This window comes from Sus scrofa, chromosome 1 (genome assembly GCF_000003025.6).
Source record: "Sus scrofa isolate TJ Tabasco breed Duroc chromosome 1, Sscrofa11.1, whole genome shotgun sequence".
Taxonomy (NCBI): domain Eukaryota; kingdom Metazoa; phylum Chordata; class Mammalia; order Artiodactyla; family Suidae; genus Sus; species Sus scrofa.
In genome coordinates, this window is record NC_010443.5 from 34,351,550 (window position 1) to 34,376,968 (window position 25,419).

Consider the following 25,419-nt stretch of genomic DNA (forward strand, 5'->3'; position numbering starts at 1 on the left):
ATACTTCCTAGTGCATCTCCCATTTCAAATTAGACTACTCACATAATGTAGAAATGAAAATAAGTTTTTTTCAAGATACTTTATAAAAGATAAGGAAGGCTCTAAAACCCCAAAACAGATGACAATTTAGGATCCATAAAAATCAGGGGCAGGAACATATTCTAACCTCTGATTCTGAAACTAGCATTGGAATGTGTGTTTGTCCTTGACAAATTTCTAGACATCTATTCTCCTATAAAATGAGGATAATTATTTTAACCTACTAAAATTTTTCACTATGGTTAAGTGAATGTGTTAACACTCACAATACAATAGATACTATTAAACTAATCTAAAGCATCTGGCACTGAAGATGCAATTAAATGAAGAGCCTTGGGAAAGCACACAGCCTGGTGGTCAATCAAGAGGACCATACAAGGGAGAGACATCGTTAACATTGCACCAGGTGCCTTTCCCAAGTGCCAGGCACAAAATAGCTCTTCAGGTATTCATCATTCAGAACTGCATAGATTAACTTGCTATTTGTGCTAGATTAGGCCTGTTAGAGAAAACCAGTGCTGAGTAATAAACCACGAATAGTCTCCTCTATGATCATTTTCTATACATCATGTGCCCAAATAGGATAAAGTTCCCATATTAAAATCCACAGTCTAGATAACTGCAGAAACACTACTTTATAATTCATATTATACATCATGGCAAGTAACCCTTTAGCTTCAAATCACAGTGTTAAGTTTAGATTATGTCTCATAACTATCTTTAGCAATTATCAGTGGCTTTTAAGAAGTAGAAAGAGTTAAGTGAAGTTTATCGTTCATACTTTCTAAGAAGTTATATTTGTTAGAATCATCTATTTGAAAAACCACAGTGTTTTCACAATCAGGATATTAAAGAAAAAATGGGAGGGAGGAAGGAAGGGAAAGAAAAAGGAAGGAAGGAGAGAAAGAGGGAGGGAGAGAAGAGGGGAGTCGGGGCGGGGGGGAGGAAGGAAAAAAGGGAGGAAGAATGGGAGCGAAACTATGCAATTTTCTTCACTTAAGTTTGTTCTACTTTAAGCCAAAACTGCATTACTTTATTCCGAAGGTTACTGCAAGACTTACATAGATCCTTAAAGAAGTTCTAAAAATCAAGACAAAGCATAGAATAAGTTTCTGATTGTAAAAATAGGTACCATTTCAAAGTCCATTTCATAAAAGAAGTCATTAGAGCAATACACCACTGAGTCATTTTTAACAATAGTATCTAAACTTTAGCTCTGATATTAAAATGAATACCAAAAAGGAGACCTCCAAGGTAAACACATAATCCATGTGGGATTGTGAATAACTTATTTCTGTCTTAACATGCACATTAGTTAAAAACACTCTGAGAAACCTACAGCATATTTCTAAGAACAATGGGCCAAAATAAAAGGATATGTAGAAATACCATGCCCTTCAGTGGTTTTGAGGTATTGATATTCTTTTAATTGTGGAATGGAACTGAGATGCCAAAAGCAAAAAAAAAAAAAAGAAAAGAAAAGAAAAAAAAGAAAAAGAAAAAAATTTTACAAAAATGCATCTGAGCTTCCCAATGGTACAATTGTTGAGATGGAATACTCTGAAATGGAGTCATTTAAAGGTGTTCTGTGCATGAATGGTTTGGGGCAGGAGACAAATTTAAAATAACCCTACATTTGTACTACTGTTCTAGTCCAATGGATTACAGCCTATTTGGTATGAAAAATATTAATTAGTATTTCATTCATTCATTTAATTCTGCTCAGAAGTCTTCAATGTCACCCATCTCATTTGGACTAAAAAGCAAAAATCTTTACAATTATCTAGCCCCCCGTTACTTCTCTGACCCTTCTAAATTGTGCCTTAGACCTTTACAAGCCCGTTTGCTGTGTCAAGAGTACCCTTCCATCTAAGGTCTGTACCAGTCACTCCTATATCACCTTCAAGTGTTCATTCAAGTGTGACCTTCTCAATGAGGTCAACATTTATCCCTGTTCAAAAATAGCAATCGACCTTCACTCCTAAAACAACTGACTCCTCTTATCCTGCTGTATTTGTCCAGGAATCCATCACTACTACATTCTACGCAACGTCAGGTAGTCGTTATATTATGTATTCATTACATACTCATCATATTTCTGTCCCCTCACTTAGAATATAAACTCCATAAGAGCAAGGATTTTTTTTTTTTTTTTTTTTTTTTTTTTTTGGAGAGAAGGGGGATCTCTTTTACTCACTGAACGCATTCATTTATTAACCACATTCTAATACACATAAGCCCTACCCCACCAATTTCCTGCTCAAATTTTGTCCTTGGAACAGTCTCACCGATGGGTACAGCCCAGAATTCGCCTTCTTTCTGTGTGCCTGGTATACACTGAGACTGGCATGAGTCTGGAGAAACATGTGCCAATCTAATGCTATTTTGCTCTAACTTCTACCCTGTTCTCTCATTCATTGCAACTAGGCTTTTGCCTTCATTCCTGCTTAGCCCATTTCCAAGCTGTGACTCTACACAAATCCTAAACCCCAGTCTTCCAGATTAGAGCCGAAACAATCTGACCACTGACAATAGTTTCTTCCTGATCTTTTCCACAGGTGTCCAGGGGCTAAATAAGGACTTACTACAAAATGGACAGATACCTGGAGTCACCATTATTTTTTTTTAATTACCCTCTTGGAAACTCTTCCAGCCATGGACCATCCACATGATAGAATCCTACTGGATAGCTAACACTGACTGGACTCAAGTGTGCATTCAGTACATCCTTTGGACTCTGTGGTTTAGACACCTGGCCACCCCACTACTCTTGTTACATACAAGCTAGGCTGAATGTAGTTTTGCCTATTCTGGACCCAGTAGGCCCCGATTCCTCATCGTGGCCCAGAATTGCGGTCCCATAATTCCAAAGCAGATTGTGAAAGAAATGAGACCCCATATAAAGATTAAGTGAATTTCTTTTTATAGCTCACTGCTAAATCTATTTTGAATTAAAAGAGAGAACAATGATTCAGTCTCAGAGGTCCATGTCGAAAAGTCTAGCACATTAGTCACTATCAGTGAATAATCAGTGTTTATTAAATGTATGAATAGGAAAATATGATCTGCTTTAGATAAATGGGGATAGATAAATACAGGGATGTGAAACCTACCAAAAAGTCAACTTTTTGAGTGGAAGCTCTTGCAATATAGTTGAAAGGTATAAAAAGTTCACATTCTACTTCTTAAGAAAGCCTTCTTATTTAACTAAATCTCTCAAATAAAATACAAACTCATGTTTTTTATAGCAATCATATCTGAATTGAATTCTTAGGATATCTATTTGAGTTTTTAAATAATTATATCTAAAGAAGGTAAAAAGATAGTTTTTACAGTAAGGTAACATTTATCCCATCTTTCAGGAGCTAGAGTAATTTTATTAAGTGAATTAAGAATTGGCAGAGTTACACACAATTCTTTTACAACACCTAGCAACGCTTGATAACGTTTCAGCTCATCGCAGAATGAAATCATAGACTAGAAAATTGGGGAAAATAAGATATAGCAGCAATTTCTATTTACTGATATGTGAGGTTTTAAAAATATAAAATGTCATTTTTTAAAATTCTAACACATCTACAATAGTCAATGTTGAATATGTTCTTATTCTCAGACATAAATTTTATCTGTTATGAATCATTTTTACTAAACTAATAGGCTAGTATGTAATGAACTAGCCAAGTTACATACACAGCAAAAGAAAATACCAAAAAAAAAAAATCAATTCCAAGTTTATAGCCACAATAAATTCTCTGAAAAGTTCTCAGGTAATTTATAAAGTGTTCTCACATTTTATAGCACAGGATGTTTGAGAACTGTGCAACTGATGGTGGAAATTCCATATTAAATTTTTAAGTATTCTTGTCAAACATGAGTGAGGATTTTCTCAAACATGTTTTTATTTTAAATCCCAGAAGACATCTAAAAACACATTTCCACTCATTTAAGGTTTTCTTAACTTTTTTAAAAGAACTTGTAAGTTCAGATACAAGTATGTGTTCTAAAAACAACAGAATGTAATACTAGAATCTTCAACTTGGAAAAAGATTGGAGACTTGATGGTCTTAACTTCCTCTCCACAGAGCCATTCCATCCTAAATCATCTCTGACAAGCTACACATCTGATCACCGCATGGACATTTCCAGAAGCTAAGTGCTCCAACACAACCCAGTTATTTCTAAACAGCTCAGAATAGGGAAGGGTTGGGAGGGAGGGAGGTTTCCTCCCATTGTGTTTAACTCAAACCCTCCTCTTTGTCACTCTTCTACGGTTTCAAGTTCAGACTTTAGAAAGAATATTTTAGTTTAACTTCCAAATAGAAACCCTTCCAAAAATGTGAGGCTATCTCACAATTTCCTAAGTCATTCTTTCTCCAAATTAAGTCTTACTTGGAATAATCCTCCTCTGAAAAATCCTTTCAGACTATTTTGCTCTCCTTCCTCTTAATTTATATCCATTTGCCAGTGAAGCACCCAAATAATGTGTACTAAACAAACAAGTCTGTTTCTAAGGTTCTGTATGTGTGTGTGTATGTTTTATAAAAGTGAGTTAACTTTTCTGTCACCATATCACCCTATATATTCATGTTGAACTTACTACAGTTCAGACTGCCTTTCTCATCTGTCTTTGTACTCATTCCTGTACATATAAAGGACACAACACATTTCCAGAAGAGGCCAAAATGAAATTATTTAACATCTGGATACAAATAATAAAACCATTTCCATGTAGTTTCTTTTCAGGGACCAGACTATAAAGACCTTTAAAATTCCTAAGCCTGTTATTCACCAGCTCAGCCACCTGAATCATTTTCAGACTACCTGCAGTTATGATGAGCTTAAATTTTATGTTTTCCATCAAGCCATTACCAAGACAAATGAACATAAGGAAACCTCTGTCAGAGACCTGGAGACTTCCTTCTGGATTGACCTTGATCCACTATGCAATGATCTTTGGAAACTATTTTCTATCAGTTGCAATGTATCTACTATTACATTTTCATTTCCACATGTTATTCACACAAATATCAATACAGGAAATAGGAAAAAGATTTTATCTACTGCCTTGCTGAAATGCAGAGCCACTGTGACTACATCATTTTCCCATTTTGTTAATCTTAAATTTAGTAAAGGAATTTCTTTGGAATATCATTCTTGCTGAGTCAGTGCTATTCATACTACAACTTAGTATGTTCTAGAAATTACACATGATTTCACAGAAGAAATTTTTTTAAAATCTGATTTTCTTAGTTACAACATCTAAAAATGTTTGCTTCATGTCAACATTTTTAATAAATTGGCACCATAGTATAAGGGAAAACAGAACTCATTCTAAAAAATTAATCCTTGGCCAGAAGGTCAGTGTCAGTATAATTGAAAAGAGAAAATTGATGACAGCCAAGAAAATACCTCTTCAATCAAACTCATATTCAAGGATCTTCACTAAGAGCTTTCTTTAACAGAACAGTATTGAAAAGGAAATATCATCTCAAAAATTAAAAGAAATCTTGGTACTATGAAAAGGAAACTTTAGCATAAAGTTCCTTTATCAAGTTCCCTTTCGCACAAAGTAATATTAGAAGTACTCTTGTTAAAAATTGTTTTTATCAGTAGCATGAATTTAAGTCACAGCCACTTGAAGAGTCAGACTTTAAATTTGTCCAACAATAATAAACAATGGCTGAAGGTGAAGTGAGCTCATGTATATATGGCATTTTGAAATGATAAAGCACCATACAAATTTAAGGTATTTTGAATATATTTTTTGCTTTTTAGGGCCACATCCACAGCATATGCAAGTTCCCAGGCCAGAGGTCAAATCAGAAGTACAACTGCCGGCCTACACCACAGTCACAGCAAAGTGAGATCCAAGCTACATCTGTGAACTACACCACAGTTCACGGCAACACCGGATCCTTAACCCACTGAGCAAGGCCAGGGATCGAACCTGCATCCTCATGGATCCTAGCTGGGTTCGTTAAACACTGAGCCATGAAGGGGACTCTTGAAATATATTTTATATAGACTTTTAATATCAACAGGTTTTAACCATTTATCCTTGAACCAGTCTCTAAATATATTGCAAATAATCTATAAAATCACAATAAATTCTAGAATGCAGACTACAGGATATTGACTCAATGTTATCATTTCTTTGCATATAATTCTTTGCTGTGTATAATGTTCAAGGGATCCAAGGTGTATAGTAGACTCTAAAGTGTTATCCTTATTTTGCATAGAATTCCTTGCTGGGTATAATGCTCACAGGATTTCTTAACAGAATGGCTGTATAAATTCTCTCTTCTGAATTCACTTCATCTTGTGCCTGGACCACAGACATCAGAGTTCATTTCACTTCAAATAAAATTGGGGCGGGTGGAGGGGAAGGGAGAGAGAATAAGAGAAAATGGGGAGGGAGAGCGCGTTAGGGAAACTTCAGAAACCCGCTTGATTCCTATTCTGCATGCTTTGAGCTTTCCCAATGCTTTGCCTGCTCCAAGTGAAGAGTTGGTAATCCCCGTCTCTTGACTCCCAGCTTCCTCACAGTATTAAAGTAGGGGGATTGTTAAAACATATAAAACTGAGCAAATACTTAAAAGTAGTACTTTTCAAAATCTGCAGCCATAGATATTCTCAAAATCACTATCTCATCACGTCTATTAATTAAGCCACATTGACCCCATTTTACTTCTCAAAGAAGGAAAAGCAAAAATAGAAGAAAAAAAGCAATATGGTGAACTTTAGGTCACTTTTATTCTAAGAACTTTAATCAAGGGGTTATTATTATAGCAAGAAGCCTAGCATATTTTTTCCTATTTCTTTTAAAATAAAATAGTAAGCCAGAAATGCTAGATGATAAGCGAAAAAACCATCAGAACGGTTAGACACAACTTTATTTCAGCTAACTAAAACAGGGATCAGTATACTTCAAAATTTTGGCAGTTTCAGCCTCATCAAAACTTTCAAAAGCCACTTATTTCCAGTTTTATACTCTTTGAGTAAATATTTCAATATTTGAACCCAAACCTTAAATATTTCTTTTTTACTTTGATACATTTTTTCTGACTTACAAAAAAGCTTGCAGAAATATTATAAATTATTTTTAAACGTTGCACATGTGCTTCTTTTAAATTCATGATCATAAGTAACTCTTCAAAGTGTCCCAAGAGTTTCAGAAATGATATGCATATAAACGTTACGGCACTCTGATGAGAATAATTTGAGTTACATTAAATACAACTGTTTCCCAAAGTTCCATAAAGTGTCTCTGCGGCCTTAATTAAAACACAGATGATACAGAGGTCTCATCTGTAATTAAGCAAGGAGAGCCATTTCACTACAGTATGATAGAATTCCTAAGAAAGAATTTGGACTCAAAAAAGTTTGGAGGCAGCATGGCTAAGAAAGAAAAAACCCACATACCTAACGCCTTTACAAAACCTGTTCAAGAGTTAGAAACAAAGTCCCTTGAAAACCAACCAACCAACCAACCAACCCATTATCAGCTGCCCTCCATAAAGTTCCAAGATGAACCACAGTTTGGGCAGCTTTCTCCGCAGGGATGGAATCTAACGTGGACAGCTTTTTTGGGGGGTGGGGGGGAATGGTTAAAAGTTTGCCTGTTGGGGAGATTTTGAAAATCAATTTGCAGAATATATAGCGCTACCAAGTCCTCTCCGAAACGAACGAAAGATGAAAAATGCTCGGTGTTCTTTGGAGAGAGGTAGGCAGGTCCCTCCTACTCGGTGAACTCGGAGTTGAAAGTGAACTTAGCCTCCCTCACCCCACAGCGCGCTCCCCAAGCGCAAAGCGAGAAAACAGTCTTGGGCCAGCAACTGTGGAGAGACTTGTGCGGGGCCCCGACCCCGGCAAAGGGTGTAATCTGCAGCCCGTGCCTCGACTGTACCTCTTTGCTGATGCGCGGGTGGCTGCCGCCGCAGCTCTTGCTGCTGCTGCGGGCGCTGCGTCCTGCCGCCCCCGAAGCCCCCGCTGAGCAGCAGGACCAGGAGGACCCTGGCGGCTCCTGGCATCGCGGTGGCCCCAGCGGATCCACTTCTCAGGAACCAGGGGAGTCGCGGCCGCTCTGCCCCCTGGCCCAGACTTGTGAGCTGAGTGAGCAGCAGCAGCTGGGGAGAAGGAGGAGACAACCCCCCACCGGCTTTGGCTGGGCTGTCGCTGGAGGGTGGGGGGAGAAAGAGGACACTCCCCCTTCTCGGGCCCTCGCCCCACAGACGTCCCGGCCCAGGCCCTTAAAGGGTCCACGGTGAAAAAGGCCTTTCCTATAGCGGTCTTTACCTCAGAGAAGGGGTTGGCTTGATCTGTTAGCTGAACTTCTTTTAAATTAAAGCAAGGAGTTGATTGCAAGCACTGTTTGATCTGTAAAATCCCTCCACATGGAAAGCATTATTTGTGGGAAATCTGCATAACTAGGATCTTTACGGAAGCTGAGAAGATGGACCTCCTAAGAAAGGCCTGGCAAAGCTGCGTGAAAGCACCACATCCAGGTGATCCACGTTGGTGATGAGTCTATCCCAAAGGCCCAGATGACTGGGAAGTTACCAGGAAGCAGAAGGTGGTCTCTGGGATGCGGCAATCAGGCCGGGGGACTTGCTACTTGGTAGGCAGCTGGCAAGGCAGCAAAGGGAGGACAAAGTAAAACAATTGTCCTTTATAAACTGCAATGTTTATGACCAATATAAAGGTTAAAATTAAGGTTTTCCTTCAGTCAGGAGACATTTATTTAATGAGGATAAAAAGCCTTTTCATTTGTTTCCCTTCAGACTCAAAATTTCTTCTCTTCCAGCCCCCATTTCTTCCCTTTAACGCAAGAGAATTTCTTAAGTTTTCCTGCCACCCCAAGTTCAGATTACAGTTCCTTACTAGTTTTTTTTTGTTTTTTGTTTTTTTTTTTTTTTTTTGACTGTTTGTTTATGTCTGTGGTTCTCATAAGGCTTGGAACAACTTCTTCTTACTGGGTTTTTATTAGATGTGTCTGGATGTCTTTTGGTATATTCAGCAATTAGGGGTACGTCTGGCATCGATGTATAGTGAGGTCATAGTGCGAGTTGTCCCACAATGGGCAGAACAGTCCCACACTGTGAATTGTCCCCCATGCAGGTCTGAAAGGGACACTGAATGTTTATGTAGGCAAAAACCCTTACCTTATATTTGGAGCCTAATGTAGGTGTATTTTGCACAAAAGCAATTTTTTTTTTTTCACATGGTCTTTATTTTCCTGGATGCATCTACTATACAAATTGAGGAGATAATATATCTGAGTTTTTTAGTTTTACCAAAATTTGTTTAACCATTTTAGAAAATCATATAACTGATAACAATTTTAGCTGATGGTATTGACTCCAGGACAGTATCAAAACCCATCTGTTACATTGATGGTGACTCTGGGAATAGGTTCAGGCTTCTGTTTCATTTTGCCTGCTAAGGTAGTTTTAAATACATAAAATTTAAATGTACATTCTGCGAAAATGGCCTTTGTCAAATATACTTAATATAGTGCATGGTATACTCAGTCTGTGGCTTGACTTTTCAATTTCTGGACTACTAATGGGGGACATGACTGCTGGCTGAACCACTAACTAGAGCTGGGCAATTGGAGGCTCCTTGCCCCATTCCCTATCCTTGGAGAGTTCTTTGTATCTGGCTTTCCTCCCCTAGCAGATGCCTCAAGGACACACCCTTGACGTAGTAATGTGTTATAGAGGTCATCTGGATGGTATTTGCGACTGAAGCCAGCTGAGACCCCCCCTGTAAACTTTTAGAATTCTGGCGGATGGGTAGAGATCTATGTGTCTTGCAGCCACACAAGACAAACCTCCCATGTACGTTTCCTCGCCTGTTAAATCTGCACCTATTAATCCCAAGTGGTTTGCCTCTTTCTTTGGTCTCTCCCTGTCCTACATGTAAAGGGGCCAGATGGGAGGCAGCAACTGTTTTAGCAGAATGGAAGTGCTTAATTCTGATTAAGTTCAGTTTATTAAGATTTTTCATTTATGCTTAACAGTTTTTGTGTCTCATTTCAGAAATTTTTGCTTATTCCAAATCTGTGAATATTATCTTTGTTTTTTCCTAGAGATTTTATAGTCTTGGATTTATCATTTATTGGTTTATTGGTGTTTGTTGTGAAGAAAGGCCTTGGGCAAGGACTTTTTTTTTTTTTTAATGCAGATATCCATTAATTTTAGGACTGTTGAGGAAATTATTATTTTCCCATCTGATTACCTTGGCCTTTTTTTCAAAAGTCAATGGACAATATGTGGGTCTATTTTTGGACTCTCTTTTCATATATTCAAATACATATATTTGATGTTTTATGACATTATCACAGTTTTTATTACTATAGCTTTATAGTAATCTCAAAGTTAAATAATGTAAACCCTATCATTTTGTTTTACAAATAGAACTCTTCCATCCATTCCAGTTCCTTTGCATTTCCATACAATTATTAAAGTCAGCTTTTCAATTTTTACCTGTTAAAAATAATGTAGTAGGAAGTTTGATTGTGAATCTATAGATAAATTTGGGAGGAAAATGATATTTTAGCAATACTGTGCCTTCTAATCCATGAATATAGCATTCTTTCATTTATTTACATCTTCAATATTATAAACAGTGCTTTGTAATTTTCAATTTATATGTCATCAACATACTTCCTAAAATTTATGTTTCATGTTTTTGGATGCTATCATAAATAGAATTTTTAATTTAATTTTTCATGCAAATAGTAATACAAGTGATTTTGGTTATATACATTGAATCCAGCAAAACTGTTAAAATCACTTCAAGTAGCTTGCTTATATGTAGATGCCTTAGTAAATATACCTCATGTATAGGATCATGCCATCTACAAATAAAATAAATTTTACTTCTTCCTTTTCAATCTATATGTCTTTGATATGTTTCCTTGCCATATTGCACTGGCTGTGACCTCCAAAAAAAGTTGAACAGAGTGGTAAGACTGGACTTTGCCTTATTTCTGATCAGTGAGGAAAGGAGTCATTCATTCACCAGTATGGAGATAGTTGTAGGTTTTCAATAGGTGCTTATTATGAAGTTGAGGAAGTTCCCTTCTTCTGCTGAAAGCTTTTTGTGATAAAGTAGTATTGAATGCATTTTTTATATCTATTTAAATAAAAATAATTTGTTCTCTATTTGTTAAGTTATAGTAACTAGTTTTTCAATGTTAATCAAACTCACAGTCTTGGCATAAACCCCAGTTTGTCATGATAGATTATTATATGTTGCTGGTTTCAATTTACTAATATTTGATTATTTTTATGTCTATGTTCATGAGGGATATTAGTCTGTAATAATTTTTCTTGTAACATTTTTATATGGTTTTAGTATGCTGGCCTTATATAATTAATGGGAATATGTTCCTTCCTGAATTAATTTGTGTAGCGTTTGTACAATTTCTTCCCTGAGTGTTTTATAAAACTTACTAGTGGCATAAAGTGGTTCTTAATATTTCTTTATATCCTTTTAATGTCTTTAGCATCTGTAGTAAATGACAATTTCCCCCTATATTGGTAGTTTGTGTCTGCTCTATTTTTATATCAGCCTTTATTGTAGAGGTTTGTCAATTCTATTCATTCTTTCAAAAAAATCAATCTTTTTTTGATTCATTGAGTTAATCTAATGGTTGTCTATTTGCTGTTTCTCTGGTTTCCTCCTGTATCTCCAAAGTTTCCTTCCTTCTACTTATATTAGGTTTACTTCACTCATCTTTTTCTTCCTTAGGGCTGCACCCACAGCATAAGTTCCCAGGCTAGGGACTGAATCAGAGCTACAGCTGCCAGACCACACCTCAGCCACAGCAACGTCAGATCTGAGCCACATCTGCAAACTACACCACAGCTCACAGCAATGCTGGATCCTTAACCCACTGAGAGAGGCCAGGTATTGAACCTGCAACCTCGTGGTTACTAGTCAGGTTCCTTTCCACTGAGCCACTACAGGAATTCCCAATCTTATTTTTAGCTTCTTATGGTGGAAGCTTAAATTATTGAATACAGACCTTCTTATATGACTTACATTACTATTATATTATAACTTTAATTTAATTTAATTTATTTAAAGCTCTGAATTTTTCTCTAAGCAGAGCTTTAGCTGCAACTAACAAGTCTAAAATTTTTTAAAAAATTAAAATTTTTAAAAATCTTTTTTAAAATTTCATTTGTGATTTCTTCTTTGACATGTTATTTTAACCCTCCTGCACTGTTGGTGGGAATGTAAGCTGGTACAACCACTATGGAGAACAGTATGGGGGTACCTTAGAAAACTACACATAGAACTACCATATGACCCAGCAATCCTCTTCTTGGGCATATATCTGGACAAAACTTTCCTTGAAAAAGACACATGCACCCGCATGTTCATTGCAGCATTGTTCACAATAGCCAAGACATGGAAACAACCCAAATGTCCGTTGACAGATGATTGGATTAGGAAGATTTGGTATTTTATACATATGTATATACACACACACAATGGAATACTACTCAGCCATTAAAAAAAAACAAACTAATGTGATTTGCAGCAACATGGATGGAATAAGAGACTCTCATACCGATGAAGTAAGTCAGAAAGAGAAAGACAAATACCATTTGATATCACTTATATTTGGAATCTAATATACAGCACAATTGAACCTTTCCACAAAAAAGATAATCATGGACTTGGAGAATAGACTTGTGGTTGCCAAGGGGGAGGGGGAGGGAGTGGGACAGATGGGTTGCTTGAGGTTAATAGTTGTAGACTATTGCCTTTGGAATGGATTAGTAATGAGATCCTTCTATATAGCACTGGGAACTATGTCTGGTCACTTATGATGGAGCATGATAATGTGAGAAGAAAGAATATATACATATATGTGTAACTGGGTCACCATGCTGTACAGTAGAAAATTGACAGGACACTATAAACCAGCTGTAACGGAAAAAAATAAAAGTCATTGTATATAAAAACAATAACGTGTGTTGTTGCTATGGTCTCAAAGCCCGTAACTCCTTAAGATTCATAAATCGAAGTCCTAATGCCTAATATGATGTTATTAGGAGGTGAGGTCTTTGGGAAATGATTAGGTCATGAAGATAAAGCTTTATGAATAGGATTAGTATTTTTATTTTTAAAAAAGACCTGAAGTCTCCTTTGCCCCCTTCCACCCTATGAGAACACAGCAAAAGATCAGGAAGCAGGTCCTTACCAGACACCAAGTGCACTGACCCCTTCCTTGATCTTACATTTCTCAGTCTCCAAAGTTGTGAGAAATAAATGTCTGTTCTTTATAAGATGGCTGGTCTTTGACATTTTTGTTACAGCAGCTGAAATGGATTAAAATACTTGTTAGTATCCAATTATTGAGGTCTTTCTAGATACTTTATTGTCATTAATTTTAACTTTTAGTCTCCTATGGTTAGAGAATATATTTAAATAATTTAAACATATTGAGATTTGTTCTTTACTCTAGCACATGGTCTAAGTGAATGTTCCATATTCAGTTAAAAACAATGACGTTCTCCTGCTCTGAGGTGGAGAGTTCCATAAAGGTAAATTAAGTTAAATTGGTTGATACTGTTGTTATGTTTCATACTCTTTCATTTGCTATTTCTCTGTTCTATCAATTACTAAGAGATAAATATTGAGGAGATCCTTTGTGGCACAGTGGGTTAAGGATCTGGTGTTATCATTGCTATGGTGCGGGTTTGACTTCTGGCCTGGGAAATTCCACGTGCGGTGGGTGTGGCCAAAAATGAGAGATAAATATTGAAATCTCCCATTGTGATTATTGATATTTCTATTTTACCTTTCCAATCTTATAGTAGTTATCTATTGCTTTATAACAAATTTTTCCACATTTATAAGGATAAAATAGGAAACACTTATTATCTCAAAGCTATTGTGGATCAGGAATTCAGAACTGTTTATTTGGGTGGTTTTCTTCACTTAAGTGAGTTTATCATGGGGTTGCAGTCAAGACATTAGTGAGGGCTGTAGTCACCAGTGGGCTATGATGGGGCTGAAGGATCCACTTCTAAAATGGTTGTTGACAGGAGGCTTCAGCTTTTTGCCACATCCATGACACAACTGGCTTGAGCATGTGGTCTGAGAGAGAGAAAGGAAAGAGGAATCTACAATGCCATTTATGACCTAGTCTCACATACTATCTCTTCTGTCAAATTTTATTCATTAGAAGCAGGATAATAAGTACAGCTCACACTCAGAGAATGGGGAATTATCTTCCACATTTTGAAGGAAGAGTATTAAAATTTTTGTAGGTATATTTTTAAATAACTACAGTCCTGTAAGATTTTGCTTTGTGTAATACAAAGCTCTATTATTAGTGTATACATACTAATATTGGTATGTCTTCTTCAAAATCTAATCTTTTATCACTAGGAAATGTCTCCTCTCTATTGATATTTTTCTGCTAAAATCCATTTTCCTATTATTCATCTATCTCCTAGATTTTCAAGGTATAGAGTTTATCTTTTACAGTCAATATATAATTGAATCTTGATTTTTTTTCCATCTTAACAGATAACTGTTGTCTTCTTACTGGAGTGTTTATATCTATACTGTATAATGCAGTAACCATTAGCCACATGGAGCTGTTTAAGCGTTAATAAATTAAAATCGAATCAAATAAAAAATTCAGGTCTTCAGTCATCCTAGCCATAGTGTGGACAATATAGGCTATACGTGAATAAAGAATAGTTCTTTTATAACTGAAAGTGTTATCACACAGTTCTTATTTAGACAATTTATACTTAATATAATTATTGATGTCATTAGGTTAAATGTTAAATATACCAGCTTTTTTCTTTTTTCATCTTTTTAGGGCCACATTCACAGCATATGTAGCTTCCTAGGCTAGGGGTGGAATCGGAGCCATAGCTGCCAGCCTATGCCACAGCCATAGCAACTCCAGATCCAGAACCCATCTGCAACCAACACCACAGCTCATGGCAATGCCGGATCCTTTAACCCATTGAGTGAGGCCAGGGATCTAACCTGCATCCTCATGGATGCTAGTCAGATTCGTTGCTGAGCCACAATAGGAACTCCCTATACCAACTTTTTATATATTTTCTATCTGTTCTTTATTTTTCTTTCTTCTGCTGCTGCTTTCTTTTTGAATAATTATTTTTTAGTATTCTATTTTTATGTGCATTATTGTACATATATTATGATTAATACATACAAATTTCTTATACATACATTGTTTTAAATAACATGTATATATTGTGCATATTTATGCATACATATATATGACATACCTTATGCAAATTTTAGCTATTTCATTATCTTCTAGATTGCATAATTTCCGATGACAAGTCTACAGTTATTCTTATCTTTGTTTCACTTCATTCAAGCTGACTTTAAGTTTGTTATGTAATTCTTGGTTTGGTAAATTTTTTTTATTATGTGCCTTAATATGGATTTCTTTGATGTTTATATTAGGGATCACTGAGGTTCTTGGAACTGTGAGCTTAGAGTTTTCTTAAAATTTAGGAAAATTTAAGTCATTTCTTCTATAATCTCTTCTGTTCCTCCCTCCACATTTCTGAGGTCAGTTTTTATTCTATTCATTTATTTTATTGTTTTCTTTTTGTGTTTCAGTTTGGTTACTTTCTGTTGTTTTATCTATCTGTCTGTGGACTGCTATAACAAATTATCATTGACTTGGTGGCTTATAAACAACAGAAATTTATTTCTCAGAGTTCTACAGTCTAGGAAGTCCAAGATCACGAAGTTCCCGTTGTGGCTCAGTGGTAACAAACCCCACTAGTACCCATCAGAATGCAGTTCTATCCCTGGCCTTCTTCAGTGAGTTAAGGATCTGGTGTTGCTGAGAGCTGTGGTGTAGGTCATAGACGCAGCTCAGATCTGGCATTGCTGTGGCTGTCACATAGGCCGGCAGCTGGAGACCCGTAGCCTGGGAACTTCCACATGCTGCAGATACAGCCTTAAAAAGAAAAATAATTTTAAAAATAAAGTACAAGATCAAGAAGCTGGCAGATTCACTGTCTAGTGAGTTTACTTCCTGGTTCACTTACTACATAGCAGATGGGAAAAGGAGCTCTCTGGGGTCCCTCATAAGAGCACTAATCCCACTCATGAGGTCCCTACCCTTATGACCTAATCACCTCCCAAAGGCACCACCTCCAAATACCATCACATTAAGGATTAGATTTTATTAAATTAATTTTGGAAGGCTATAAATACTCAGTCTATAGCACTATGCGTATTTATCTTTTCTTCTGCAACATCTAATCTTCTTTCAAGCACATCCAGTAAATTTTTTGTTTCATATTGTGTTTTTTTCAGAAAACAAATTATGTTCGTTTTAATTTTATGCTTTATTTTTTCTATTCTTCTTGTGTTCAAATTTAACTTAACTCTTTGAAAATATTTTTGAAGTTTTTATCTGTATATTCAAACATCTCGGTCATTTCTGGTTCCATTTCTACTAACATATTTTCTCCTGATCGTGAATCATACATTTTTGCTTCTTTGTGTGTCTAGTTATTCTGGACTGATTGTTAAAGTGATGAACAAATTTTATGTTGTTGAGTGTCCACACTTTGATTTCTCCCTTTGAACAATGATATTTTTTGTTTTGTTTTGTGCATGAATTGCTTCTCAACCTTTTGGCTTAGATTAAGTGTTTTGTGGATTAGCATGATCCTTTCAGTGCTAAGATTTTTTAAGGTACAAATGCAGGAGTCTTCTAGTTCAGCTCTCCTATTGATGCGTGACTCTTCAAAAGTCTGCACTGGATTATAGAATAGCTAAATGATGTCTCTTCACTGTGGCTGTCCGAAAATGACATGTCTCTCATATCTCTCAGTTCTGTATGTTCAACTTCAATTCCCTTGCAATTCTTTGCCTGGTTTTATAGACTTTCAACTTTTGCTGGAGAAGTTTGATATTTACTCAAAATATAAGGGGAACTGCAAATAGATTCTTGAAGCATTATCCTCAAAACATCCTCCTCCAGTACCCTGCTTCACAAATTTAAGTTGCCTCCCCAAACTCTGATCTCTATCTCTGCAATTCCGGGGGACTGCTCTGCTTTGCTTGGGTTTTCTCTGCCCGCACTATGGTTCATAAACTGTCACTGACAGAAAACTGGTTCAATCACTGGCACGATCTGGTGTGTTTCTTTTTTCTTGGGACATACGGATTTGTACTGCCTATTATCTAGTGTCTTAAAATAGCATGTTTATATTTTCCCCAGTTGTTCATATTATTTTCATGCTTGTTTATATATAGAAAATTCAGTATCTATGAGTCCTTCATGGCTGGCAGTGAAAGTCTCAAAGTTACACTTTTTAAATAATTTTTTTAAAAAGACTAGCTGTAAGTAATGAAAATTCATTCTAAAGATTTCAGAAATGTAAAGAGCAGAATGATTTTGAGGATCATAACCTGAGACTCTTCTATTATTCTTTATATTAATAATATGACCTTTGAAATGGCTCTCAGTATTTGAATTTTTCATGAGTCCCCTTGTGGCTCAGTGGGTTAAGGATATGCCATTGTCACTGCTGTGGCATAGGTTTGATCCCTGGCCCAGGAACTTCCACATGTCATGCATGTGGCCAAAAAAGAAAAAAAAAAAAAAAACCTATATTTAATAGCTCCTCATAAGCTGTACTATAAGAAAAATATGAGATGATCAGGAATAGGAAAAATAATTATGGTTAACCCAATTAATATTTCTTACAAACATACCAAATTATGACAGATTATTTATTGAATTTACCCATACTATAAAGAATGGGGAACTCATAGCACTATTTATTAATAAGCTATAGACTTATTTATCAAAATACATTCTCATGTAATTATTCACAAACTATTGGATTGACAATAAATGTGGGAACATTTTATACTACAAGGGATCATTTAAGGTCAGAAAATTAAAGAGTTGGTTTACATAGCAGGAAATTTTTTTTAAAGGAGTGTTTTATCCATATACAGTTGTCCCTTGAACAACAACTAGTTTGAACTGTGGGTTCAATTATACATAGGATTTTTTCTTAATAATAAATACCGTAGTACTACATGATTCATGGTTGTTGAATCTGAGGAAGCAAAACTGCAGATATGGAGGAACCATGAATATAGAAGGCCGAGTATAAATTAAAAATTTTCAATTTAAGTTATTCTTTTAAATTACAGTGGGTTTTCAACCGGGTAGATGTTGACAGCCCTAGTCTCCATGCTGTTCAGGAATCCACTGTAATTTAAAAGAATAACTTAAAATGAAAAATCTATAAGTGAAAACAGCACAGATATGAAAGGAACAAAGTATAATTCAAGATAAAATTGTTAAAACACTAAAAAGAGTAAAAACTTAGAAATGCTGTTTTATAGTTGACTTAGGAGTAACAGATTAAATCACATCATTAAACCATATGGGAATAAATTTAGTAAAACAAAAATCCCCAATACAATATTAAAAGCTATTAAAAATGAATTGCATGGTCAATATATGATTTTATTGTCAAGTATGTATGGTTGTTAAATTATTTCTGTTTAAAGAGGAAGAGATATTAAATTTTAAGTTTTCAGTAATCATTGCACACACATAATCTGTAGAAGTGAGAATAAGAGAAATCAACCCCACAGGCTAATCACAAAATACAATTATTTTATATGTAATGTCTATAGCTCTACCTAGAAAAAAATATTGTTTAACTGTTAAGATTCTAAAATATAGAAAAAAAAGGTTAACAATTGAAATAAGAAATAGAAAAATAAAAGAAATATATGGAAAATAGAAAAAATAGAACTTTATGAATAAAATTAAATCAAAAACATCTATGAAGAAAGAATAAATATAATCAAGACAAAGTCATGGGTTTTTTTACTCTAAAACTCTATAAAGAATCAGTTATTTTAAATGCATAATTTAAGACTAAATATGAATTTTAAGATTTTGACCTAGTGTTTGTTGTACATTCAGTTCTACTTAAGACCTCATTTAAAGTAGATTAAAAGTCGTTCTAGTTTTAGTATTTTGAAAAACCTCTCTACTGTTTTCCACACTGGCTATGCAAACTTACATTCCCACCAACAGTGCACAAGGGCTCTCTTTCTCCATATCCTTACCATTTGTTATTGGTGGTCTTTTTGATGACAGTCATTCTGATAGGTGTGAGGTGATATCTGACAGTGGTTTTTATTTTCATTTCCCTGAGAATTAGCTATGTTGAACAGGTACCTCAGCCTACTGGTTATGTGCATTTCCTCTTTGAAAAACATGTGTGTTTAGTTATTCTACCCATTTCTTAGATAAGGAAACTGATGTCTATCTCATGCTTATGAAGATAATGAAAGTTTTTAAACTGGGAAGTAACATGATCAAATCTCTGTTTGTGATAAATAATTCCATCAGTGTAGAAGCTTGTTTAGAACAGATGAGTAAGGAAAAGTGGAAGGAAATGACCCTAACAGAGCAATGTATTCTTCATTCATTCATTTATTTATTCTTGCAACAACTCTTTATAAGAGTACCTGCTATGAGCTACATATTTGAAAACAAGATAGTCAAGGCCCTACTGTCATAGCCTTACATCCAGTGAAGAAACAAATACAAAGTTTTAAATGTCATTACAAATTGTTATAACACTATGAAGGAAATAAACAGGGTGATAGAACTGTAAATGTAAGGTGAAGTTTCCTTAAATAGGGTGTCAGGAAAGCCTCTCTGAGGAGGCGACACTTAAGCTGAGATCTGACAGAGCACAGGACTCCAATGAATGCAAGGTCACTGGAGAAGAGAAATTATTTTGGAGATGTTTGAGTGAGTGCATTAACAAGACTTGCTAACCAACCGGATATAGGGATTTAAGGATTATTCTAAAGTTTCAGGTTGGAGCAACTGGCTGTCTGGCAGTGTTAATAACTGAGATAGGAAATACAGGAAGACGGCCAGGTATGAGTTAGAAATGTTGAGGTAATTACCACTGGAGATGTCTAGTTGGTTATTTTTAGTTCCTCTGATCACATTTCATAGTCATCCCATGAACAGATGACACAGTCAAGGGATGAGATTTCTCTATTAAGTTGAGGAATGGGTATAAAGGGAATAATTAGAAGACATAGCTATCCTAGAAACAAATGTGAGAGTACAAAATGTGAGAATACGTTCATTTGCACTAAATGCTCCACTAGAAAACAGACTCTGAAGGAAACATATTGCTGCTAACATTTTATTGGGAAGTATAATGCCAGGGGAATCATGAACACTGGGAAAATGGAGTAGAGCTACTCTTCCTTTAAAAGAAGGGAGAAGAGAGAAAAAGTTATCTATTCACTCCCATCCCACTTTGATCAAAGTTCATCTTTTAGGAATCGGCCCCTCACACTTCTGAGCTTCACATGTTTGGTGCTTAGAAAAATGGAAAGCTGCTGCCTATGTCTTAAAAACCAGTGGCAACATGGAATATAGAAATGGGAGGCAAGAGGGAAGTCATACCCAGACAGTAAAGGGGGATCAGCAGCAGGCACAGTGGGGGTGTCAATCGAAAGCAGGAGCAGCTGTCATAGCAGTGACCTGGCTCCAGGCCATGGGATACAGCAAGCCGCTACTATAGGCAGAAAGCACAACATGAGCACAGACCTGGGGTGGTGTATAAATTGAAGCCAATACACAATGAAGACGATGAGGGACAGAGGAAGGAGCAGAAAATGTGGTAAGAGAAAAGTCCAAGGTGATAGGGTCAGATCATTTAAGCCTTTTTACAGACATTTGTTTCACCCGGAGTGAAAAGGGCAGCTATTCCTATATTGCATTTTTAAAAGATGTCTCCAGTTGCTGTGTTGAAAATAGACTGTCAGTTGGCTGGCTACTGCAGAAACCCAGAACTTGTAATGGTGACTTGAACTGGAGGAGTAGCTGGGGTGGAGAGAAATTATAGATTCTGGACACATTTTAAAGGCAGAACACACTGAATTTCCTTGCTTCACACTTTTTATAAAATCAAATTTCCAGTGGATAAGAAAGCTAACTTTCAAGACTATTAAAAGTGAAATCATAAAGCATTAAAAAAAAAAATACAGTTAAAGATAGGGAAGATTTAACATTCCAAAATTCAAAATCCACAAACAGTATCTACATTAAAATAAATGAACAGATATCAGAGAAGTAGAAAATATGTGTAACATATAAGAGATATAAATTTAGTAAGTAGCATAGATAAAATACCCTTATAAATTCAACAAAAAATGGCAAACAATTCAACAAAAAAAGTGCACAAAGAATATACAGAGGATATTCACAAAAAGGAAATGTAAATGGCAACATATATACAAAAAGACATTCAACCTTGTAAATTAGTAGGAAAACACAAATTAAAACAACAATGAAATGCCAATTTTCATTTATCCCAATGGCAAAAGAAATAAACTGAAACATTCAAAAGATTGGACAAAAATCCTATTATGTCCACGGATGTGTATAACTGACCAATACATTGAAAAGCATAAATTGACAAAAAACATTAAAATGTAAAATGTTTATCCTCTCAACCCAACAAGTCTGCCCGATATCTATCCTAGAGAAATAATCTCATATCATTATAAAAAGGGTATGCAGAGTTCCCATCATGGTGCAGTGGAAACGAATCCGACTAAGAGCCATGAGGTTGCGGGTTCGATCTGTGGCCTCCAACAGTGGGTTAAGGATCTGGTGTTGCCATGAGCTGAGGTGTAGGTCGCAGACGCAGCTTGGATCTGGCATTGCTGTGGCTATGGTGTAGGCTGGCAGCTACAGCTCCAATTGGACCCCTAGCCTGGGAATCTCCATATGCCGTGGGTGCAGCCCTAAAAAAAAATAAAATAAAAAGTAAAAACAGTATGCAAGATTTTCATTGTATTATTGAAAAATCAGAAGTTTCTCAAATTTCCACCAACAGAGGGCTAGATAAACCAGTGAAGCACACATAGCAGGTAAAAAAAAAAAAAAATGAACTATATCCACAAGTCCTGACATGAAAAGACATCCATATAAAATTTACCAAAAAAGAAGTTGTGTGAACACATAATATGCGTGTGGCCGAAGGGTATGATGACTATCTGAATAGAAGTTTTCTGATTCCCCACAGTTGCAAGGTTAGACAGAGAAAAATGAAGTGATTATTAAGTATTTAAAACATTAGAATAGCATATTTTAACAGCTCAATTTTAAAATTAGTTCTTGGGAATACACTTGACCAAAGAGGTGAAATATGTATATGCTGAGAACTATAAAACATTAATCAAGGAAATTAAAGAAGATGTAAAGAAAGGGAAAGATATTCCTTGATCCTGGGTTGGAAAAATTAATATTGTAAAAATGGCCATACTGCCCAGAGCAATCTACACATTCAATGCAATCCCTATCAATTTACACGTGGCATTTTTCACAGAACTAGAACAAACAATCCAAAAATCTATATGGAACCACAAAAGACCCAGGATTGCCAAAGCAATTCGGAGGAACAAAAACCAAGCAGGAGGCATCTCTCTCCCAGACTTCAGGCAATATTACAAAGCCACAGTCATCAAGACAGTGTGGTACTGGTACCAAAACAGACAGACAGACCAATGGAACAGAATAGAGAACCCAGAAATAAACCCAGACACCTTTGGTCAATTAATAATTGACAAGGGAGGCAAGACTATAAAGTGGGAAAAAGGCAGTCTTTTCAGCAAGTATTGCTGGGAAACCTGGACAGCTGCATGCACACCAATGAAACTAGAACACACCCTCATACCACGCACCAAAATAAACTCAAAATGGCTGAAAGACCTAAATATAAGACAAGACACCATCAAACTCCTGGAAGAGAACACAGGCAAAACAGTCTCTGACATCAGCCTTACAAATGTTTTCTCAGGTCAGTCTCCCAGAGCAACAGAAATAAAAGCAAAAATAAACCAGTGGGACCTCATCAAACTGACAAGCTTTTGCACAGCAAAGGGAACCATAAATTCTACAAACTTACCCCCAAAAGTCATTTGAAAGTTTATTTATTTGCATTTCCTATATTTGTATTTAATTTTGTTATGAATTTTTAATTTAAATTCTGTTTTAGTCTTTCTGATTGAAGGTGGCAAACACTGACTAAAAAGAATTTAAAACTTACTATTTAAATTCTCAAAACTAAATACATGTAAAGAAATCTAAATAAACTTTTAAATGATACATTTTGTAAGTTTGCAATACTTTGATATTGCTAAGGCTTAAAACTGTGTGTGTATATATGTATGTGTTTGTATGCATATATCCTAGACATATAAAAGATAAAATCAAATTCTTCTAATAGGCATTAAAAAAAGAAAAAAGCAAGACATCAGAAATAGAGATATAGACCATGATTCTTAAAAAAAGAATCAGATATTAAGTATACCAGTTCCTCTCAAAATTAATCAATACCAGAGTTCCTGTTGTGACTCAGCAGAAACAAATAAGAGTAGTATCCATGAGGACACAGGTTCAATCCCTGGCCTTGCTCGGTGGGTTAAGGATCCGGCGTTGCCGTGAGCTGTGGTGTAGGTCTCAGTCACAGCTTGACTCTGGCATTGCTGTGGCTGTGGTGTAGGCTGGCAGCTGCAGCTCCAATTCGACCCCCAGTCTGGAAACCTCCATATGCCACAGGTGTGGCCCTAAAAAGACAACAAAAAAAGTTAATCAATACCAATTAAAATTCTAGAATTATTTATAACATCTAACAAGGTGACTCATTAAAGAAAAAAATATTCTGATACATGTTAGAGATGGTAAGTAAGACTTTGTCAAGAGGGAATATTTGAATGGGGGGTTTGCAACAGGGTAAAGAGATCAGGCTCAGCTCCAGATACAAGAAAAATAAGTAGATTTATAGGCAACAAAGAGGTCAAGTTGGGAGGGATGGGAGTCAGTGGTAAAAAAAAAAAATTCATTCCCAAGAGCAAGGGTAGGGAGATTCTGCTAAACAGACTTAACAGGATTCTTGCAGAAGACAGGTCAGGGCAATGAGATAGGGAGGGCGGAGAGTGCTAGGGGATGAGTGCTTTGATCAGACATCAAGAGTAGGGTTAGTGGAATTCTTGCTAAAACTAGACTCTACAAAAATGGTGTCTGAAGCCCAAGCTCCAGGCCTAGTCCAGAAGATGGCTTAGAAGAACCTGACAACAGTTTGATCAAGGAGAGTGTCTTTGTTACCCTAAAGTTCTTTTTGGGGAAAAAAAAAATGGCTACAGTTAGCCAAAACAAAATTTTGATTAAAAAAAATAAAAGATTGCAAGTCTCGGTTCTGGCACTGAAGTACCAGAGTCATCCACACCCACCAGCATCCTGGACCTTAGCCAACATCCAGTGCACCTTCATGGCCATCGTGTAGGGCGCACTGAGGCCTGGTAGGCAAGATCATCAAGGTCTTCGAGCAAGAGGGATTCTGTATGGTGGCCATGACATTCCTTTGGCTCTCTGAAGAATATCGGGAGCAGCAATATATTGACCTGAAAGATTGCTCATTCTTCCCAGGGATGGAGAAGTACATGAACTCAAGCCCAATTGTGGCCATAGTCTGTGAGGGCCTGGATGTGGTGAAGTCAGAGATCCTGATACTTAGAAAACAATCTAGCAGATTCTAAGCTGGGCACCATTCTCAGGACTTCTCCATTCAAGTTAGCAGGAATATCATTTGTGGTAGTGATTCTGTAAAAAGTCCTGAAAAAGAAACCAGCCTTTGGTTTAAGCTGGAAGAACTGGTTGACTGCATGTCTTGTGCTTATGACTGGATTCATGAAAAAGAGGTTGAAAAAGCAGCAGTCTCCTTGGGCACCACTGGATGTATTCCTGGATACAACTCTTCTGACTTGGATGCAGTAGGACTAATCATTCTTTTCTAAAGCGTGTTTGCCAATAAAAACTTTAGAATTTTTTTTTTTGGAGATACCTTAGAAATCTATACATAGAACTTCCATATGACCCCACAATCCCACTCTTGGGCATATATCCGGACAAAACTCTACTTAAAAGAGACACGTGCACCCGCATGTTCATTGCAGCACTATTCACAATAGCCAGGACATGGCAACAACCCAAATGTCCATCAACAGATGACTGGATTAGGAAGATGTGGTATATATACACAATGGAATACTACTCAGCCATAAAAAAGAATGACATAATGCCATTTGCAGCAACATGGATGGAACTAGAGACTCTCATACTGAGTGAAATGAACCAGAAAGACAAAGACAAATACCATATGATATCACTTATAACTGGAATCTAATATCCAGCACAAATGAACATCTCCACAAAAAAGAAAATCATGGACTTGAAAAACAGACTTGTGGCTGCCTGATGGGAGAGGGAGG

General features: G+C 36.2%; 1 protein-coding gene and 1 pseudogene across 1 annotated transcript in view; one reads left to right on the forward strand and one right to left on the reverse strand.

Moving 5' to 3' along the window:
• The window catches only part of LAMA2 (laminin subunit alpha 2), a 594,330-nt gene extending 586,138 nt beyond the window's left edge, over positions 1 to 8,192 (reverse strand). The window contains 1 exon segment of the mRNA XM_021084463.1: positions 7,946 to 8,192. Coding sequence (XP_020940122.1) covers positions 7,946 to 8,069 — 124 coding nt within the window. The 5' untranslated portion in view covers positions 8,070 to 8,192.
• On the forward strand, positions 22,117 to 24,945 carry LOC100157252 (annotated as a pseudogene).